General features: G+C 36.2%; 1 protein-coding gene across 1 annotated transcript; it reads right to left on the minus strand.

The window, feature by feature from the left end:
- Window positions 1-86: 86 nt before the first annotated feature.
- Window positions 87-14,676, minus strand: LOC306855689 (kidney mitochondrial carrier protein 1-like). The gene is made up of 9 exons (XM_079394494.1): window positions 14,527-14,676; window positions 13,871-13,966; window positions 13,048-13,186; window positions 9,644-9,738; window positions 5,937-6,022; window positions 5,166-5,261; window positions 4,886-5,010; window positions 4,561-4,774; window positions 87-2,346 (listed from the first exon to the last, which is right to left on the minus strand). Exons 2-9 carry the CDS (start codon window positions 13,932-13,934, stop codon window positions 2,305-2,307), a joined length of 861 nt encoding a protein of 286 aa, XP_079250620.1. The 5' UTR covers window positions 13,935-13,966; window positions 14,527-14,676; the 3' UTR covers window positions 87-2,304.
- Between the last annotated feature and the right edge of the window lie 2,371 nt (window positions 14,677-17,047).

Genomic DNA, 17,047 nt, shown 5'->3' on the forward strand with positions numbered 1-17,047 from the left:
CCTAAGTCACTAATATGGCAACATAAGCCTGATTGTTTGCTTCTACGCCTCAATGGGACTAAAAGGGACCTATAACAAACAACTTTCAGTGAACATTTTATTTATTGTCAGGGTGCAGTTACATTAGACAAAGCAAAATAAATCAAACCATCCACAAAAGAAAAAAGGCATTCTTGATACAATTCATTGTCTATTCAAGCAACAGATCATTATAAATGGTTGTGTTCACCAAAGACACTTAACCAGAAGAAATTGGCAATTTCAAGCAATTATATAATGTATCAATGGTTTTGCTGCATGTTGGGAAATAATAAAAAAATTAAAAGCTGTGCTGAGGATGAAAGTTACTATATATAATATGTACTATTCAATACTTGATTACCAAATTAGTGTGTATATACCCCTTTTATTCTGCACATTTTCATTATCTTGTTTATCACATTCTATAATTTCCTTCATTGTACAATGATTTCCATTATACATCCAAACGAACAAATTTAAAAGTACCTCTACACGAAAGAACCTTTCATATAATAAAAATGTAAATACAAAAATAAATTTGCAAAGAAAAAAAAAATAAATAAATAAATGGAAGCATAACAACAAAAAGGTTCTCAACCTTATGATTCATGAGATACTGAGAATACTGGCACGTGGGTTAATGTGGTTCTTGGTCTTTGCACATAATGAAATAAGCATTTTCCAAAGTTATTTAGAGAGGAATACATCATGCACCATGCTTTAGTCATCAAGTTCGGGAAAATATTGGAAGCAAGTATAACAAACATGAAAACCCCTGAATAACCCAGGCATTACATACATTAAACCCTTTAAACTTGTCCCCTTAAAGTCATATGAAGAACAGATAGTCCATATAACTCAAGCAAGAATGTTTGCTTAGAAGTTTACAGTATAGTTTGATTTGCATTTTAAAGGTTATGAACAATAGACAGTAAATTATAGCAGAAGTTCAACACTTCATGTTTGGCTAGCACACAGAGGCATAAAACAACCAGGCAAAGGCATAAATATAAAAGCAGGAAGTGGTAAGGCTTGAAATATAATGACATACAATGATAAATATGTAACAGTACTTTCCCAATAATAACAATAATAATGTGTCACTTTTAAAAACCAGCAACATCAGTGCAGTTCTGGTTTAATACATGTACAGTACACTTTGGCAAAGAGGCAAGCACTCAAAAATGCTACTGACACCCTTTTCCACAAAATCTGGTTTAAAATGAACAAACAAAAAACTACATATGCTAATATTTTATTCTATCATACAGTAGCAGTATTTACACACTTTGACGGCTGCCAAAATATTTGACATTTTACACGTGCTTCTCAGAACACAAGCACACACACGCTACACACACATGCAAATGTACATGGCAATAAAGACGTCACTGCAAAAAAAGGAAAATAAAAGCTTGTGCAATGTCACAAGCGCTTAGAATTCTGTGCATGTTCAAGCATAAACTTCTCACCCATTTCCATGGAGCTTTTCAGAGGTCCTTGACATAATATAGGATAAAAGAAGCTTTTTGTGCACATTGGGACTTATGAAACAAGCATAACAGAATTTTTGTGCAATGCTGAATTAAATGCGACAACTTGTGCAAGAACAGACTTCAGCTACACTGAAATTTGCCCATTGAGCTCAAAGATACAGGATATGAGGCCACATCACTCCTTACTAGTTCCTTTGGTATTAATTTGGGCTGTCTATAAGTTTGCAACATTGGCAATTTCCATCATATCTGCAATCTACAGATGAAGCAAAATACATTCTTATCACTGAAGCTGTGTTTACATGTGAGCATTTTAAATTACAAGGACAATATCTAGTTTCGAGTGCGTGGACCTCAAATATTCCTGCTTATATTCACCAACTGCATTCAGTTCTACACTAAACCCCACATGGCGGTTGTGTTTTTAGTAACTAAGCACTATGCAATAATGCCAAACTCTTAAGCCAGTGTGGAGAAACTATGCCTGGTGGTTTCCAGTTTTCGCTATAGCCCTTTACCTCAAATATTCTAGCTCACCAAGCATATATTATGAAAACACCACTGGGCGAGATAGCTGCCAGGAGTGAAAAATAAAGCATTTAGGTGCAAAAAAAAAAAAAGTGTGTTTAAATAGGTCAAGTATGTACAATGCAAATGAGAACAAAAATGTCCTTAAATAAAAATACTTATAGGTGTGTGGTGGAGAAGGGATGGTATATGCTGAAGGACAGAAGCCCCAGACACACACACATAAGCACATACACACAGTTCAGTGAAGACACAAACTCTACAATGGAAGCTTCTTCAGCTGCTCAAAGGTGATGAAGAACTGAAACCTTAAGTCAAGGATCACAAGAAGATCATAGTTTATAGTCATATGGCGCTTTTCCACTGTATGGTACGGCACACTTTTGGGGGGTTTTCTACTGGGTACAGTACCTGGTACCACCTCGGCTGAGGTTCTAAGTGAGCCGTACCATTGCTAAAATGTGACTTGTAAACCCTGCTGTTAACTGATTGGCCTGAGAGAATTGTCACTTCCTGCATCATTGAACTTGCGACACGATGCACCAGACCCGTTAAGATTTAAATCAGTACAGCCAGCGAAGGATCGGATGCAACTTTTTGTTGAATGAATGCAACTGTTTTGATAGAGTGCACCTTTTTTAACAACCAAAAAAATGACTGTTTTGTGGTCTGTTGAGGAAGGACAGACGTTCCTCTCGTTGATAGCTGCAGAGTGGATCCAGCGAGATTTCGATGGGGCGATGTGTATAATCCCACCTACTCTAAAGCGGTACTAAACTGCAGTGGAAAAGTGCCAATAGTCAAGTCTATATAGTCAATTCATTCATCCAACAGAAATATTATGCTTGTCACAATATGAATTCACTTTCTGAACTGCACTGCAAGTTTCATTAGTTTTTGACTTTCTGTATTCAATGTGTGCCATCATTAAAAACACACATTTGACAGTTTGCTGGTTATAATTGAATGAATATTCTTATACATAGTATGCTTGCAATGTATTTGGACACCTTTGAACACTTAAAGGGGAATTTACTGTTGGCAAAATGGGACTTTAACAAAACTTTGCTGTCTATGCAGTATAATCTTTTTCTAAAGTAGTTTTCTACTGCCACATTAACAAATTAACATGACAGTTTGACAACCATAATGTGTGTAAAAACCTAATAAATATTTATTTTATTTTATTTAAAGTAAAGGGCACTTGTCATAATATATTACTTATTATATTCTAAAATAATAGTTGATCTAAAAATGAAAAATTGTTGCAAATGTACTGACTATCAGGCCCTAAGATGTAGATGAGAAGATTGAGAATTTAGCATTGTATCACTTGCTCACCATTGGATCCTCTGCAGTGAGTGTGTACCATCAGAATGAATTTAATTAAAAGCATCACAATAATCCACACAACTCCAGTCATCACAATGTCGAAGCAAAAAGCTGCATGTTTGTAAGAAACAAATCAATCATTAAAGCATTTGAACTTTTTTATTATTTTGTACTGTTCTCAGAGGTCCACTTATAATGTTAACAAGTTAAAAAAAACTATTTCAAAATAATTTCCATAATGGGAATGCTCCATTTTAATCTTTTAGTTTCAATCTTTCTGAAAATCCTGCGTCAAATTGTGCTTTGTTTGTGAATCCGTGGTAAAATGAAGTGAACAAAGGACCATGTTCTTACTGACGCAGTCTGGAACTTCATTCAAAATAATATTCATCCACTCGCTTCTAATGTTAGGATCAGAAGGAAGGCATGACCTGAGTATATGTCAGAAGATCAAGGGAATTTTGAGTTCTCAGTTCATGACCCCTTTAAACTGTTGCTTTTTTGCTAAATACCATCCTATAATCAATAATGCCTCCTCAGTGAAAAAGTCCATCCCCTGTTCAAGCCAAACTGTTTTGGCTTGTAAACAGTGCTTGATCTGAGACATTTTCACTGAAGAAAGTAACACTATGGATTATGGATGTATTTCAGCTTCTCAAGATATTAATTGATGGACTGGAATCATGTGGATTACTTATGAAATACTGTTGTTATTTTTTTTTTAAATAAGCTCATAGTTTTTAAATCGGACTCTCCTTCAGACAGTACTCGTTCACTGCAAAGGATCCATTGGTGAGCAAGTGATGTGATGACAAAATTAGAGACAGGTAGCATTAAATAACTTGGCGAGTAAATTTTCATTTTTGGATGAACTATTCTTTGAATACTAAACACAATACATTTTTGCGGCTTAAGTGTCCAAAACATTTTGGGACCACTCTCTATGCATGTATATAAAAACAGCCAACAATCAGAGGCAATTATGTGTTGTCAATTAAAAGGGGACAGAAAATAGTGCACTAGTGTTGTAAAGAAAATGTCTAATGGCTTTGGTGAAAATGACAGTTAAACTTCATATTGTGATATGCTGACCTCTAGTGATTGGACTATGCAAACACCCCAAAACCAAGGATCAAAACACGAATATTAAGTCAAAACAATATATTTTGTTGCTAAAGGATACAATTATATTCCATGGCCCCAGACGCAGCCAGTTGGGCCAGAAGCCTTTATAGAGAGCAAAAAATCCTTCGTTTTTCCAGGTCTGCATGAGTCCGTCCAGGGTGCCCTTGTACAGAGGGTTACCTGCGAGCACACGTTGATTCATCATACGTGTCCTCACAACATCCACTGGGTTGGAGGCCAAAGCACCTGCCAGACCACACGCGAAACTGGAACTAAATAAACAGAAGCAACAATATGGATCACATTCCTCAAAGTCAAAGTTTGTGCCTCAAAAATAAATTCAATTTTGAATTGACACAGCAAGTACTGGTACAGATGCTCACATGAAATGAGTGAACACCGTGTCTCCCATAAGGCCTGAATGAATCAAATGCTTCTTAGTGATATCATAAACTGGCAGCTCTACACCCACCACGATGGCCGCCCTCTGTGCAGTAGGAATTACACCCTGAAAGCAATGAAGACATCAGTTTTAAAGCAAAACCTATATATGGGTTACACTTAAAAAGCAGGAATGCTACCGAGTAATTCAAATAACTGATGGTCGCACTTTTTAAAATCTCACCACCGATGTGAAAGATGAGACATAATGAAAGCACTCACCCTCCACAAGCCTCGCGTGCCTTCTGTCTGGTAAATGTTGATGAAATTAGACATCATGCTTCCCTGTAACAGGCTGCCTTGAGCCTGCATGCGAATCTGAAAAAGAGGGAAATAACAGGAAATAAGATTAAACAAACTCTGTCTGATCAGTGTTGTAAAAGCTAAAAGTGAGGTTAAAGATAAGGCCAGAAACATGCATACTAAAGCTTGGTCATTAACTTCTTAATACGCAAAATGTGTAATCATGTTTGCTACTGGCCAAATGCTGTGGCTGAGTTTGTGTACTTGCATTAAGTATGATAATGTTGAAATGAAAAAACACCAATCATGAGATTTATGTCTGAATATATGGACAAAACTTTATATAAAAATAGCAGACTTTACATTGGACTGGCTAATTCTAGCATACAGGGCATTACATTAATCAAGCTTGGTTGAAATTAATGCATGAAAGTCTCCAAGTCATTAAAAGTAAGCAATTTTCTAAGTTTGTGAAGAACCTTAAGCTGCAGAAGCTCTCACTACAGAAAGCGTCAAATTTTATTTCAAAATCAAAAATAACGGGTTATTTTATGTAAGAATTATCTTAGAGTCACCCTGCTTTCTATAAAACTGCTAAAACCTAATGGATATATGATGTAAATAACAAAAACATTAATAAACTCAATCCAGAGAAAAAAAAAACATTATATGCACAGTTATATTAAAAAGTTTGGGATTATTTATGCTAACATTTGTAGTGATTGGTTTTAGAGATTTGATTTGACTTACCTTAAGCACATCAGTTGGATTTGCCAAAGAGGATGACAAAACTCCAGACACCACACCACAAAACACATTAATTACCATGGTCTCATCTGAAAAAAAATTCAATCAAATAAAGAGTAGAGCAGCCATTAGATTCAGAATGTCCTTCAATACGTTTCATTAAAAACAGCCATAGAACAAAAACAGTTTAACAATTCAATAATATTACAAAGAGAGTAAAGCCCCGTTCACACCAAGAGCGATAACTATAAAGATAACACCTATTTATTCTAAGCGCACCTGCGTCTACCACTTTGAATTCTCCAGCTCATTATAGGATGGATCGGCTGTCAATGTTTGTATCGTTCATCAGCTGGAAAAAAAATGATTCCAACGATATCCTTCTCTGTGCCTTTATCGTTATTGTTGTGGTGTGGACTCTGCTATTCTCTAATATTGAGAATGATTTTTAGAACTATATCTTTATCGTGCTTGGTGTGAACGGGCAGGAAAAAGATAGACAAGATAAATCAAACGCAGATTTATCCAATTTAAAAAAAGAATCACCCTATTTTTGTAAAACCTCTCTAAATAAGGTCTTGTTCCACTATTTTAAGATGTGGCACCCAGCCTTTATTGAGCAAGGCACATAAAAGAGAAGAATGAATGAGATTAAAGTTCAGTGTGATCAAATTTTGATCGATAGTTAGACTGATTCCTTATGTGACCAACAGTTTGGCAGCAGAACAGACATTAGTACCCTACACTAGCAGGCAAAGCTAAGCCTGTATCAAAATAAGCATGACACAATGTGGCAACATCCTTGGAAAAGCATACAGTGAAAGCAACAGAAATTGGCCAGAAGAGCCTAAATACAGCCTGTTCATTCAATACAATAAAAAGCCACTGTTGGCCTTGCTGCGGCCATTCTTAGATTCAAGTACTGTTTCCAGAGAAGAGAAGATTTTGTACCATGTCAGATGGAAATCCGCTGGCGCCAGCACCAGATAAGGTAATGCTAGAGACGTGTCTGTCTGCCGCTTCAGCAACTTTTGTTTGGACCGCACATTAGTGATGGTGGTTACACCTTGTTTTGTAGTAAAGTATTGGTAGAGCAGGGGTTTGTGGCGTAATGGTAGAAAATTGAGCTGAATGCTAAATTTTAGTCTAAAAAAAATATATATATTCCTTAAAAAACCTGTAATGTAAATCCCACTGTGCATTACACCATTCACTTAGGTGTAAGTGAAAAAGGCACCAGCCACAGGTGAGAAAACCGAATAAAGGTCCAATGAGGTTTGTTCCTGCATGTCAAGCAATATTCAATCTCTGCTCTGATCAATGCTTATATATCATTATTACACGGCTCTCTGGAATGCTTGATTCTGATTGGTCAGTTGAGACATTTGCAGGTTCGTTCTTTTCAAATAATAACCGCTCCAAAGTAATAACGCATAGCCGGTACTACTTGTATGTTTATAATCCCTCCGCACCAACAAAGATTACCGTTTGGCGCCATCTTGTGACAAACACTGGACAACCACAATTAACAATGGAAAATTTCGACATTACTTACGTCTACGTACTTACTAACGTACATTCGTTTGAATGTTAGTCATGTGGTACTATATCGTTTCGCGGAAGGATAAAAATGTTAATTTAAAACAAATATGCCAATAAAATGTTTCAAATTCATATTCATGTCCAGTTTTTTTTCCTTATGTGGCAAGTAGCCGTGTAATAAGCGGGATAATGTACAGGCAGCCTGTAGTTATCGCGAAATAAGCCCCTTCAGTGTGATACAAGACCCTCCGCTTCGCGTCGGGTCCTGATCACACTGTCGGGGCTTATTTCGCGATAACTACCGGCTGCCTGTATATTATCCCTTACGTAAAAGCTTAAATTAAATGTGTTCATCCTTTAAAGTATCACAATAATATCAATAATGTGCCTTAGTAGAGTGAGATTTAAATGTTAAGTTTCATAATCATTAAGTTCTGGTGTTTTTATTTTGGTGGCAAAACAATGCAATACAACGTTGATGAAAATGCAATACAATGTGAGGAAAAAAGCCTGATGTCTTTGATACATTTTAACATGATTATCCATACATCAATTTTTTTTTTTTAGAAGAATCAATAAATCTAAATTGCTTCAGTTGAGTAAATCTTGAAATATTACTAAAACAGTGAGTTATATTTACAATTATATAAACCAGTAAAGATTTCACAGCAAAAAGACATGTACCTGAGGGATGTTTATAGAATTACACTCAAATGATTTTCAGATAAAAAAATAAGACAATAGAAGGCATGTAATAAATTGTATACAGCAGGTTTTTCAGCAAAGTCTTGATCATGTTCATTTAGAGGCTTTAGAAATTTGCACTATTTTTCAAATTCACACAAATTTGCAAATGCACAACCTCTTTGAACATTTTGTAGTTGAATGGATTTTCAATGGAGGGACAGAAATCCAAGGTTTCGTTAAAAATATCTTCATTTGGGTTTCAAACATGAACAACAAGAGTGTTATGGATTGAAACATTTTTGAATGAACATTTAAATAAATCTAAAACCATACAGCTCAACAATTTAGTCCGATTTCTAAACAAATGGCTCATTTCAGCATCAAAACATTTGTTTTAAAAAAGCATAGAAATCAGTCATTACAGTCATTGCTTTCACCGTGTCAGATTCTAAACGAAGATTGAATATATTCTGCTAAAATCTGAAATCTATCACTTTGTTAAAAATGTTTCTCAATTGAGGGAATAGTTAAGAAACCAGAATTATAAGAGAATCCTAATAAAAATCATTATTACATTAATTCATTGCATTTGTAGCCCTAATCATTATGCAAACTGGCAAGTTATTTGTGCAATTAAGTGAGAATTACATGCCCATAAAAGAAATGTATGTTTCACTGTAGGCAGGACTACTCATCACATCGGCACAGAAATAGAAACAAACATTGTGACACTCTGTGTGATCACAGCCGGTTAGGACAAACTCAGATTAGCACATAAGAGACCGAATTTATTGTTCTCTTGAAAGTTACGGCACAGTGTTAGGTAGTTAATTATCGGATCAGGTAGCTGATCTTAAATGCGTTCATAGGCAATTACTTATGCATATCCACACACAAACACTACTCTTGGCAACTAAACGAATGCTGGACTAATGCTCAACACTGATTTCGGTAGAGTCTGTTAACAGTATTGCTACTAATCTAATCTATGCATGCTAATAAAAAATGTGCTCTCTTTTTACCTCTTTTAGATATTGGAATAAAGCAATTGTGACCGGATGTCTGACATGTTAGTGACTGGTCTGTATCACTCAACACATTAAGGTGTAGATAATTCTCTGGAGACAATTCACTCCTTATCTCATAGAGCTTCCGTATACAGTCAAAGTAGGTTATCAATTAATAAAATATGCATATCGTTTTTATAGTTTAGACAATTTGTATGCCATCGAAGTCACCTCAGAGACGTCTGGATGCCAATGTTTGCAAAAACTGCTCAAATTTCAGGACTGCTACCCCGACAAAACTGGTTCAGCGAGTCAAAAAATTATTTCAACACCATGACTTGGATGAGAGATAGAGACATCATTGAAGATATCAATAAGTGGCAAGAATGATGTTCTATTCTCATAATGCAATGTTTTCTGGAAAAGATCTTGTACAACATGAACAGCATCAAAGGATTCATTCCGTAAACCCACCTTCTGGATGACTAACAAACAGTTTCTTCAGTGTGTTGTATGTACCGATCTTGATCGTCCCGTAGGAAGCCTGTCGGAGGAGTGCAGGTGAAATTCTGTGAATAAAAAGCACACAACTTCAAGGTCAATGCTTTATTTCCATACTGCGGTTAATGAAAATCTAAATAGATTAGTGTTTAAATGACAGTCTAAAATACATCACAAGACCATGCAATGACTAACAAGCACATAATGTTGGGATTAACAGAGCTTGAATGATTGGCCATTGCTGTTTTTCAGAATAATGAAAATAGAGAACAGCATCAATATCTTTAGTGTTAGAAAACACTGAAGTTTGCACATCAAATGTTTGTCATTAACAAAGCAATGCTGAGAAGAAAAAGTCAATCATGCAAAGCATATATGCAAAGTCTTGTACTAAAAGGTTCAACAGAAGTAGGACATTTTACCATAGTTGACAAGAAAAGCAGGATTTGTTTTTTTTTTTTAAAGGAAATATATTTGCTAGACAACTACAGCACCATCCCACTTCACAATTGTTATTTAGACAAATAGGCTATTCTTCATATTCAATAACAGTGATAGTGACAAAGTTACAGCACTTTAAAAAAGGACAGGATTTTTCTTACATACATTTAGAACTAGATTTTAATTTTTCTGAAAAAAGATGGCATCCACCCACGCAAAATGCTGCCGTAATGCCAAAGTGTTGTGATCAGTGGTGAATGAAGTACACCAGCGATCTCCAACCATGCTTCTGGAGAACTAACATCCTGCAAACTTCAGTTCCAGTTCTGCTCCAGCACACCTGCCAGTAATAATCAAGTAACCCTGAACACCTAATAGGGTAGAGTGGGGGAAAATGCCCCCTACAGTTTTTCCCAAAATAACCACAAGATACATTTTTATTGTAACTACAGCCTACGTTGACAAATAGACTTATAATTGTGTAATTCATAATTATTGATTATATTCTTTTTTTTTTTTTTTTTTTTAATTTTAAGCTAAAACTGCCTGTACTCTGATTTTGCTGTAAATGTCCAGACTGAGGGGCATAAAATTTTAAATTTAAGTTTTGTTAAAAATCAAATAATATTTTTTTTTTTACATAATCCTTAAGGGGGGCGTTTTCCCCCTCTCTACCCTAATCCTGAACCTGCAAGTAGCCCTGGAGACTTAGCTCTGACCGGATCATTGAATCAGTGGGTTTTTGATTCAGGAACAGCAGAGACTGGATGAGTCCAATTGATAGTTTTCAGTCACGTGACCGGCTCGAAGACTAGGAGGGCAAAACATCCATAGAACTGCTGCACAAAAGCGTGTCAATTTTTCACCTGTTTCCCAGCCGCAAATATTTAGATCACCTCTCAAAAGAATAAACAAAGGTATTTCTGAACAAAATGCAAGTTTTGGCCATTTGCAAACTGTTAAGCACCCACGACAATATTTCAATCATAAACAGTGCGACAAAACGTTGTAAAAACACTTAAAAGTGCCTTAATATATTTAAAACAGTAATATTAAAAGATCAAATTCAGTAATCACCACATTAATGATGCACAGTTTACAAAGGCAAGCAGATGAGACCGGGAACATGAACGCAATCCGCTTAACGGTTCAGTGTTTTCCTTCTAATGGTTTTCTATGGGAAGCCATTTGTGACCGTTGCTGGCAAAATGAGTCGGAATGCGCAAATTTTAAAAAATGAGTTCTTTTTTATTTTCACATTCTCCATTAAAATACCTTCAAAATGATATATGACTTGTTGGAATCTAAAAAAAAAAAAAAATGACTGAGCTACAGCCGCTTGAAGGCAAGAAGCAGATCTGATTTTGAGAAAAATCGAGTTAAAGATTCCAAAGCAGAATCACCGAGCAACGTTGCATATTTACCTCCAATTCTTTTCTTAATAATAATTGCTATATTATTAATCACAATATAGCTATTTGTATTGTATCTTTGTTATTAAAAACAAAGATGCAAATAAACAGGATAATCAAGAGCAGCGAGTGATTCCGTCTTTTCTTTTAATGTAACATTGAGACAGATCTATATTAAGACCTACTGTAATGCATGGATCAAATATAATGTTACACATCAGATTTTCCCCTAACTATTAACTAAACGTTAATATCAGTCATAACAGATTATGATGTGAATCTCGCCAATACATATTTCGCAATAATGTACTTTATAAGGGAGATCGGGCGCTCGCGGAAAGGCGCGTCTTATGCACTTATGCTTTGCAAATGTCAGTCAGCACGATCGTCATCAGCATGGGTTTGAAAATCATATTTCACTGGTTTGGACTCGTGTCGTCGAGAATTCGATATGAATATGAATGCGCTTTGCAACAATAGACTTACAACTTGTGGTGAGAAGCAGTAGCCGTCATCCAGAAGTGCGCAAAGAAAAAGGTACTCCTCTCAGAAAACGTACAAATAAAGATCATTTTAGATGTTTAATTACTATTTGGTGCATTGGGATCGCTAGAAGCGGGCTTAATGAACTCATTTTTGTGAAAACCTCAAATTCGACATTTTTCACATCTTTTGCCTGTAGCTCAAAATTTGCCCGTGCGACTTCCGACTCATTTCGCCAGAACGGGTCACATTTAATGTGAAACTTTGCGCATTGCGTTTATATTCTGGCTTCATCTTCTTGCCTGTACAAAATATACATCATCAATAAGGTGTCCACTGAATCTCGCCTTTTAATATCTGCATTTTATTACATTATTACTTGATGCAATCTGCGTAAAAGCTGGCGGTCAGTGGAGCAAAACTTTATTTTGCCCACCATGTGGGCGTTCCTATAAGGGTGTGACGTCACGTGAAAACTATCAATACGCAAAAGAATCATCCTGTGAGACTTGCAAACTGATTCAACAGGTTCATTGAAAAGAATCATTCACAAATCAGATGACAGATCTATTGCAAGACAAGTGAAAACAGTTTAAATGCTAACAAAATTTCTATTAATAATAATGAATGCATAGACCTAAAAGAGGTTTAAAAAGAAAACGATAGGAAATCACAGTAACTTACTAACTGTAAGCTTTAAGGCCAGAAAAAAAAACAAAAAAAAGCACGACTAAGCTAAAGTCGAACGACTGCAGTCTGCTCGTGCCAAAGCAGTGGGCCAGTTTCACTTGACTCAGCCCCTCTACAGACCCGTGCACACCATGTGAATTAAATTTCATCTATATTTAGCGTTTATTACAGCTATCAGCTGTATTTAAACCGCTTAAACCACTGCATGGGTTGCAAATATGCCTTTAAAAGGGAACAGAATGTATATGATAACACACCATAACACTGATGCTAAAAGAAAAAAAACAAAAATGCTGCACCACAAATGAAGCATTTGCCATCACTCAGAAAATTCAAATAATTTGCACTCACCCAGAGTACAATGCCCGGGTGCCTTCTTCACGACCAATCCTGAGCAAAGCGTGGAACATGCCCCGATATCGGACCTCCATACAGTGCGTCTGCCCTTGAACCTGGAGCCGTGTTTTTGTGAGATCAATGGGAAACGTACCTGCAAGATTTAATTAAATGATCAATGGTGATTTAATAATCAAATCTATAAATACTTTATTAAGCATACTAGTACTTTATCTATTATCAGCTTCAGTTGTAAATGTATATTGTCTCTCTTATGTTTCATCTAATGTCCCACCCCAGACTCTTTCAGTTTTATTGTACACAGTGTGGCGGGGAATGTTATTTTTCATGCTCTGCAATGTTGTTGAACAAGAGTGTTCTTGCATTAATAAATCAAAGCTCATTCATTTCACAGTCCCTTCAATGTGACAAAAAACTTAATTGTGCTTCTAAAGAAAACACTGTAAAAGTTGCACAAATCTATATGACAGTATATTTAAATACAGCAACTAAGAATGATAAATAGTAATACAATGATTATAATAATGCTAATAAAATTTACTTATAATGCATTTTATTGTTGTCACCTAATGATTATTTACTTTTAAGTGTGTCACAAAGTAGAAACACGTTTTATTATCAGTTATTGGACATGTAACCAAAAAAATAAATAAAATCAAAAATTCTATAAATTTGAGAGAGAATGTTAATATGCATTATAGCACTCCATTTGAGATATTAACATGTATTAAGACATGCTCTATGCAACCTTTAATGACCAAAGTGATTTGTAATAGATGATGATGATGATGTAAAAACAGCAGGTGCACAGACTCACCGAATTCTGCGACAATTGAGGCCATTCCCCCAAAGACGAACGGCTTCCAGTTCAGGTTTGCCATTTCTGTTGCGGCCCCTTCGGCTTGATGGAGTCCTACCAAAAACAGCAGAAACCCCAAATAGAAGCAAATCAGCTGTTTTAATCTCACATTGTGCAACATAGCGCTAGCCGTCTGTGTTCCAGCCAGTCTTGTCAGACGCATAGACAAATGTGCACCGGAATAAGACGAACCGCATTAAAGATTCATTGCAAGCGCCATAGGAGATTTGCGGAAATCCTATTGGTTGTACACGCTGTCAATAACTTTGTCGGCGATGCCGATTGGTTGAAATGATCTGATGCTCCACCTACTTCCGCCGCGAAGGAGGTTGAGTGACAGCAAGCGGCGACTCGCCTATTTTGATCAAACCGTGTAACACGGTTAACTTGTAAGGTTACTGTTAAAAATGTAAAAGAGTAGCGTATAGCCACCACGCACGAATATGAATAAAAACGTGTCTATGTTGTAGACTTAGCATGAAAGATCGCTGTACTTGGTTCCGTATCCGACATCTAACGGCTTGCAGGTAGAGCAGAACTCCTCTCACCATTATAAAGTACAAAACTGAGTAATCACGACATTCTTGTAAATATCGCCTCGTGAGCTCACCTACCTGAGGGCTTGGTGCTTCAGTCACACTCTGTTATTTTATTTTGGACTCCATCGTCTCGACCACATGTAGGATTACTATACTTTTCGCAGTCAAACTCCAGGAGCGCACATACGGCATGTGTCTGTAGCAGGAACTCAACCCACCGCGACCGGAAGTTTGAAAGAGACTAGACTCCCCCACCCCCTCACTTTTTCAATGTCACCCTGCCCCTCCCTCAAGGGGAAGCAATCATTGAGGTTTGATTTACATTTCTTTCATTTATTTAAAGAAAATAAATGAATTGTCAAATGTGGGTGGTCCTTCACGTTGTGCCCCTTATAAACTCACTATAAGAGGTTATGGTTTAATTTATGCAGTAAATTGTATTGGCTCACCAACATTCAGAGATCAGTATTTAGTAACTTTACTTCATTTTCATCTTTACACATTTTTTATCATTCAATAGTTTGCTCCTTACCCATAAAATTACAAAAATAAAAATGTTTTGTGAAAAACTACAGTTTAAATTCTTACAGTAAAATAATAATAATTCTTACAAAATAAATTCTTATTTTATGACATCAACTATGAAACACAGAAGTAGGCCGATTCCGATATTTACATTTAAAGCCATTATCAGCCGATTCCGATATGAGTCCGATAATATCGTGCATCCCTACTCTCCAGTCATAAAAACACAATACCTAATATGTAAATACTGCAAAGATAATGTCTTGGTTATTTCAAAGTCCCTTTTATCAAGTATATTTATATTTATGATATGTTTAGTATATTTAGTTGAACAAAATAATTACTTATTGACCCTGTGTCTGTTTGGTCCGTGTATTTGCTCTTTTTATTCAGATCATGAGTTAAGTTTTTATATGGCATATTACGTTGTAATGCAAGCAAGATTTGTGTATCTCTAACAGGACAGTGCTCCTACAAATACACACCAGCATCATTCGCAATGAACACCTCAACCTGCAAAGAGATCGCATAAAGTGTCATTGTAAAGCTCTCTTATGACTTTTTATGCATCTTTATGGGCCATAAATTTGAACACCCAAACTCATTGTAAACAAGATGCACCTTTTAATGATGTTGGGGAATATCTTTTAAAGTTCTCACGCTCAAATGACCACAGTTTTATGTCAGTAATGACATAAAATCTCGTGTAATGACAGTAATGATCTCGTGATAAGCAGTCTGTAGATGATCGTTGTGGTTTCACCTTCCCTCTAGTTAGAGGCAGTTGTAATGTCACCGAGTGATGCGTAGCCTCATCACACGCCGGTACAGCTGCTGAACAACTTATACCAGATTCCTGCAACACACACAAGATGTTGGACTGCAAGATGAAGAACTTCATGAGTTACAGTTACTCATACAGGACTTATTATATTATAGGGATAAAAAAAAGTTGTTGTCATTTACTCACTCTCAAATTGTTACAATTTGCAAACCTATATGACTTATTCGGAAACTCAAAAGAGGAAGTGTTTTTGTCCAAACAGCTGAAACATTCTTGAAAACTCATTTGTAAGTCGCTTTGGATAAAAGCATCAGCTAAATGAAAAAATGTAAATGTTCAAAATACCTTCCTTTATGTTCTATCACTTTCATTTATTGACAATTAAGATTAGAGGCTTTCATAGTTTCTGTGCCCATTATGGTTTTCTATAAATGCCTTTCATGATAAAATCTGAGACCTTGCTCACACCCCTTTTACAAACGAGGATCCGAGGATCCTGGCAAAAATTCAGGAACAAATGGGATCAGTATGGTAGCTTGTATACAGTATATCGGAATTTCATATAAAATAATATGTCTAAGATCAAAAAGCAAACGATCAAAATATATAATATATAAATCCCAAATCCAAATGTCCCCTGAACCCTACAGACTAACTTAACAAATACATAAAAAATACACTGTAAAAGTACACTAACTACTTGAGTTGAATCTTGTATAACTTAATATAAAAAGTTGTAAAAACATGTTGTAATGACTTTTTTTTTACCGGGCACCATTTGACGCAGTTGTTTCTGTCCGGGTGAAGGCAGAAGAGTGATGCCAAGCAGTATGCACAGCACAGCAACATGGAAAGCAGTCTTCGCTTTAAAGACATCTTCTGACCAGTGCTCTAAACAACCTGAACAATCTTTAGTATTCCTTTCAAAGAGCCCAAGATGTTCCTTATTTAGGCAGCTCAAGGCAAAGACAGGCAGTGATGGGGTGGGTAAAGTTCGGCACAAACCACATCCAAGAGCTTTCTGTGGGCAGAGTATAGCAGTGGGCACAACTGCTGACCAAAATCCACTTTCAATAGCAGTGAACAGTCTAGTAGGGATGAATAACATTGCCATCGGTATGGACGACTATGTGCAGATTGTTAAAACCAGTTGTGTGGTTTTAAGTCCATTTTACTTGAGGGCTTTGACTCATTCCCATGACTCCAGAGAGAAGTTGAAGAGATTGCTGCATTAACTGATTTGTCTTAGTCCCAAAATATATCAGTATCTGTGCACTGACCCTGACT

This window comes from Barbus barbus, assembly GCF_936440315.1.
Source record: "Barbus barbus genome assembly, chromosome: 36".
Taxonomy (NCBI): domain Eukaryota; kingdom Metazoa; phylum Chordata; class Actinopteri; order Cypriniformes; family Cyprinidae; genus Barbus; species Barbus barbus.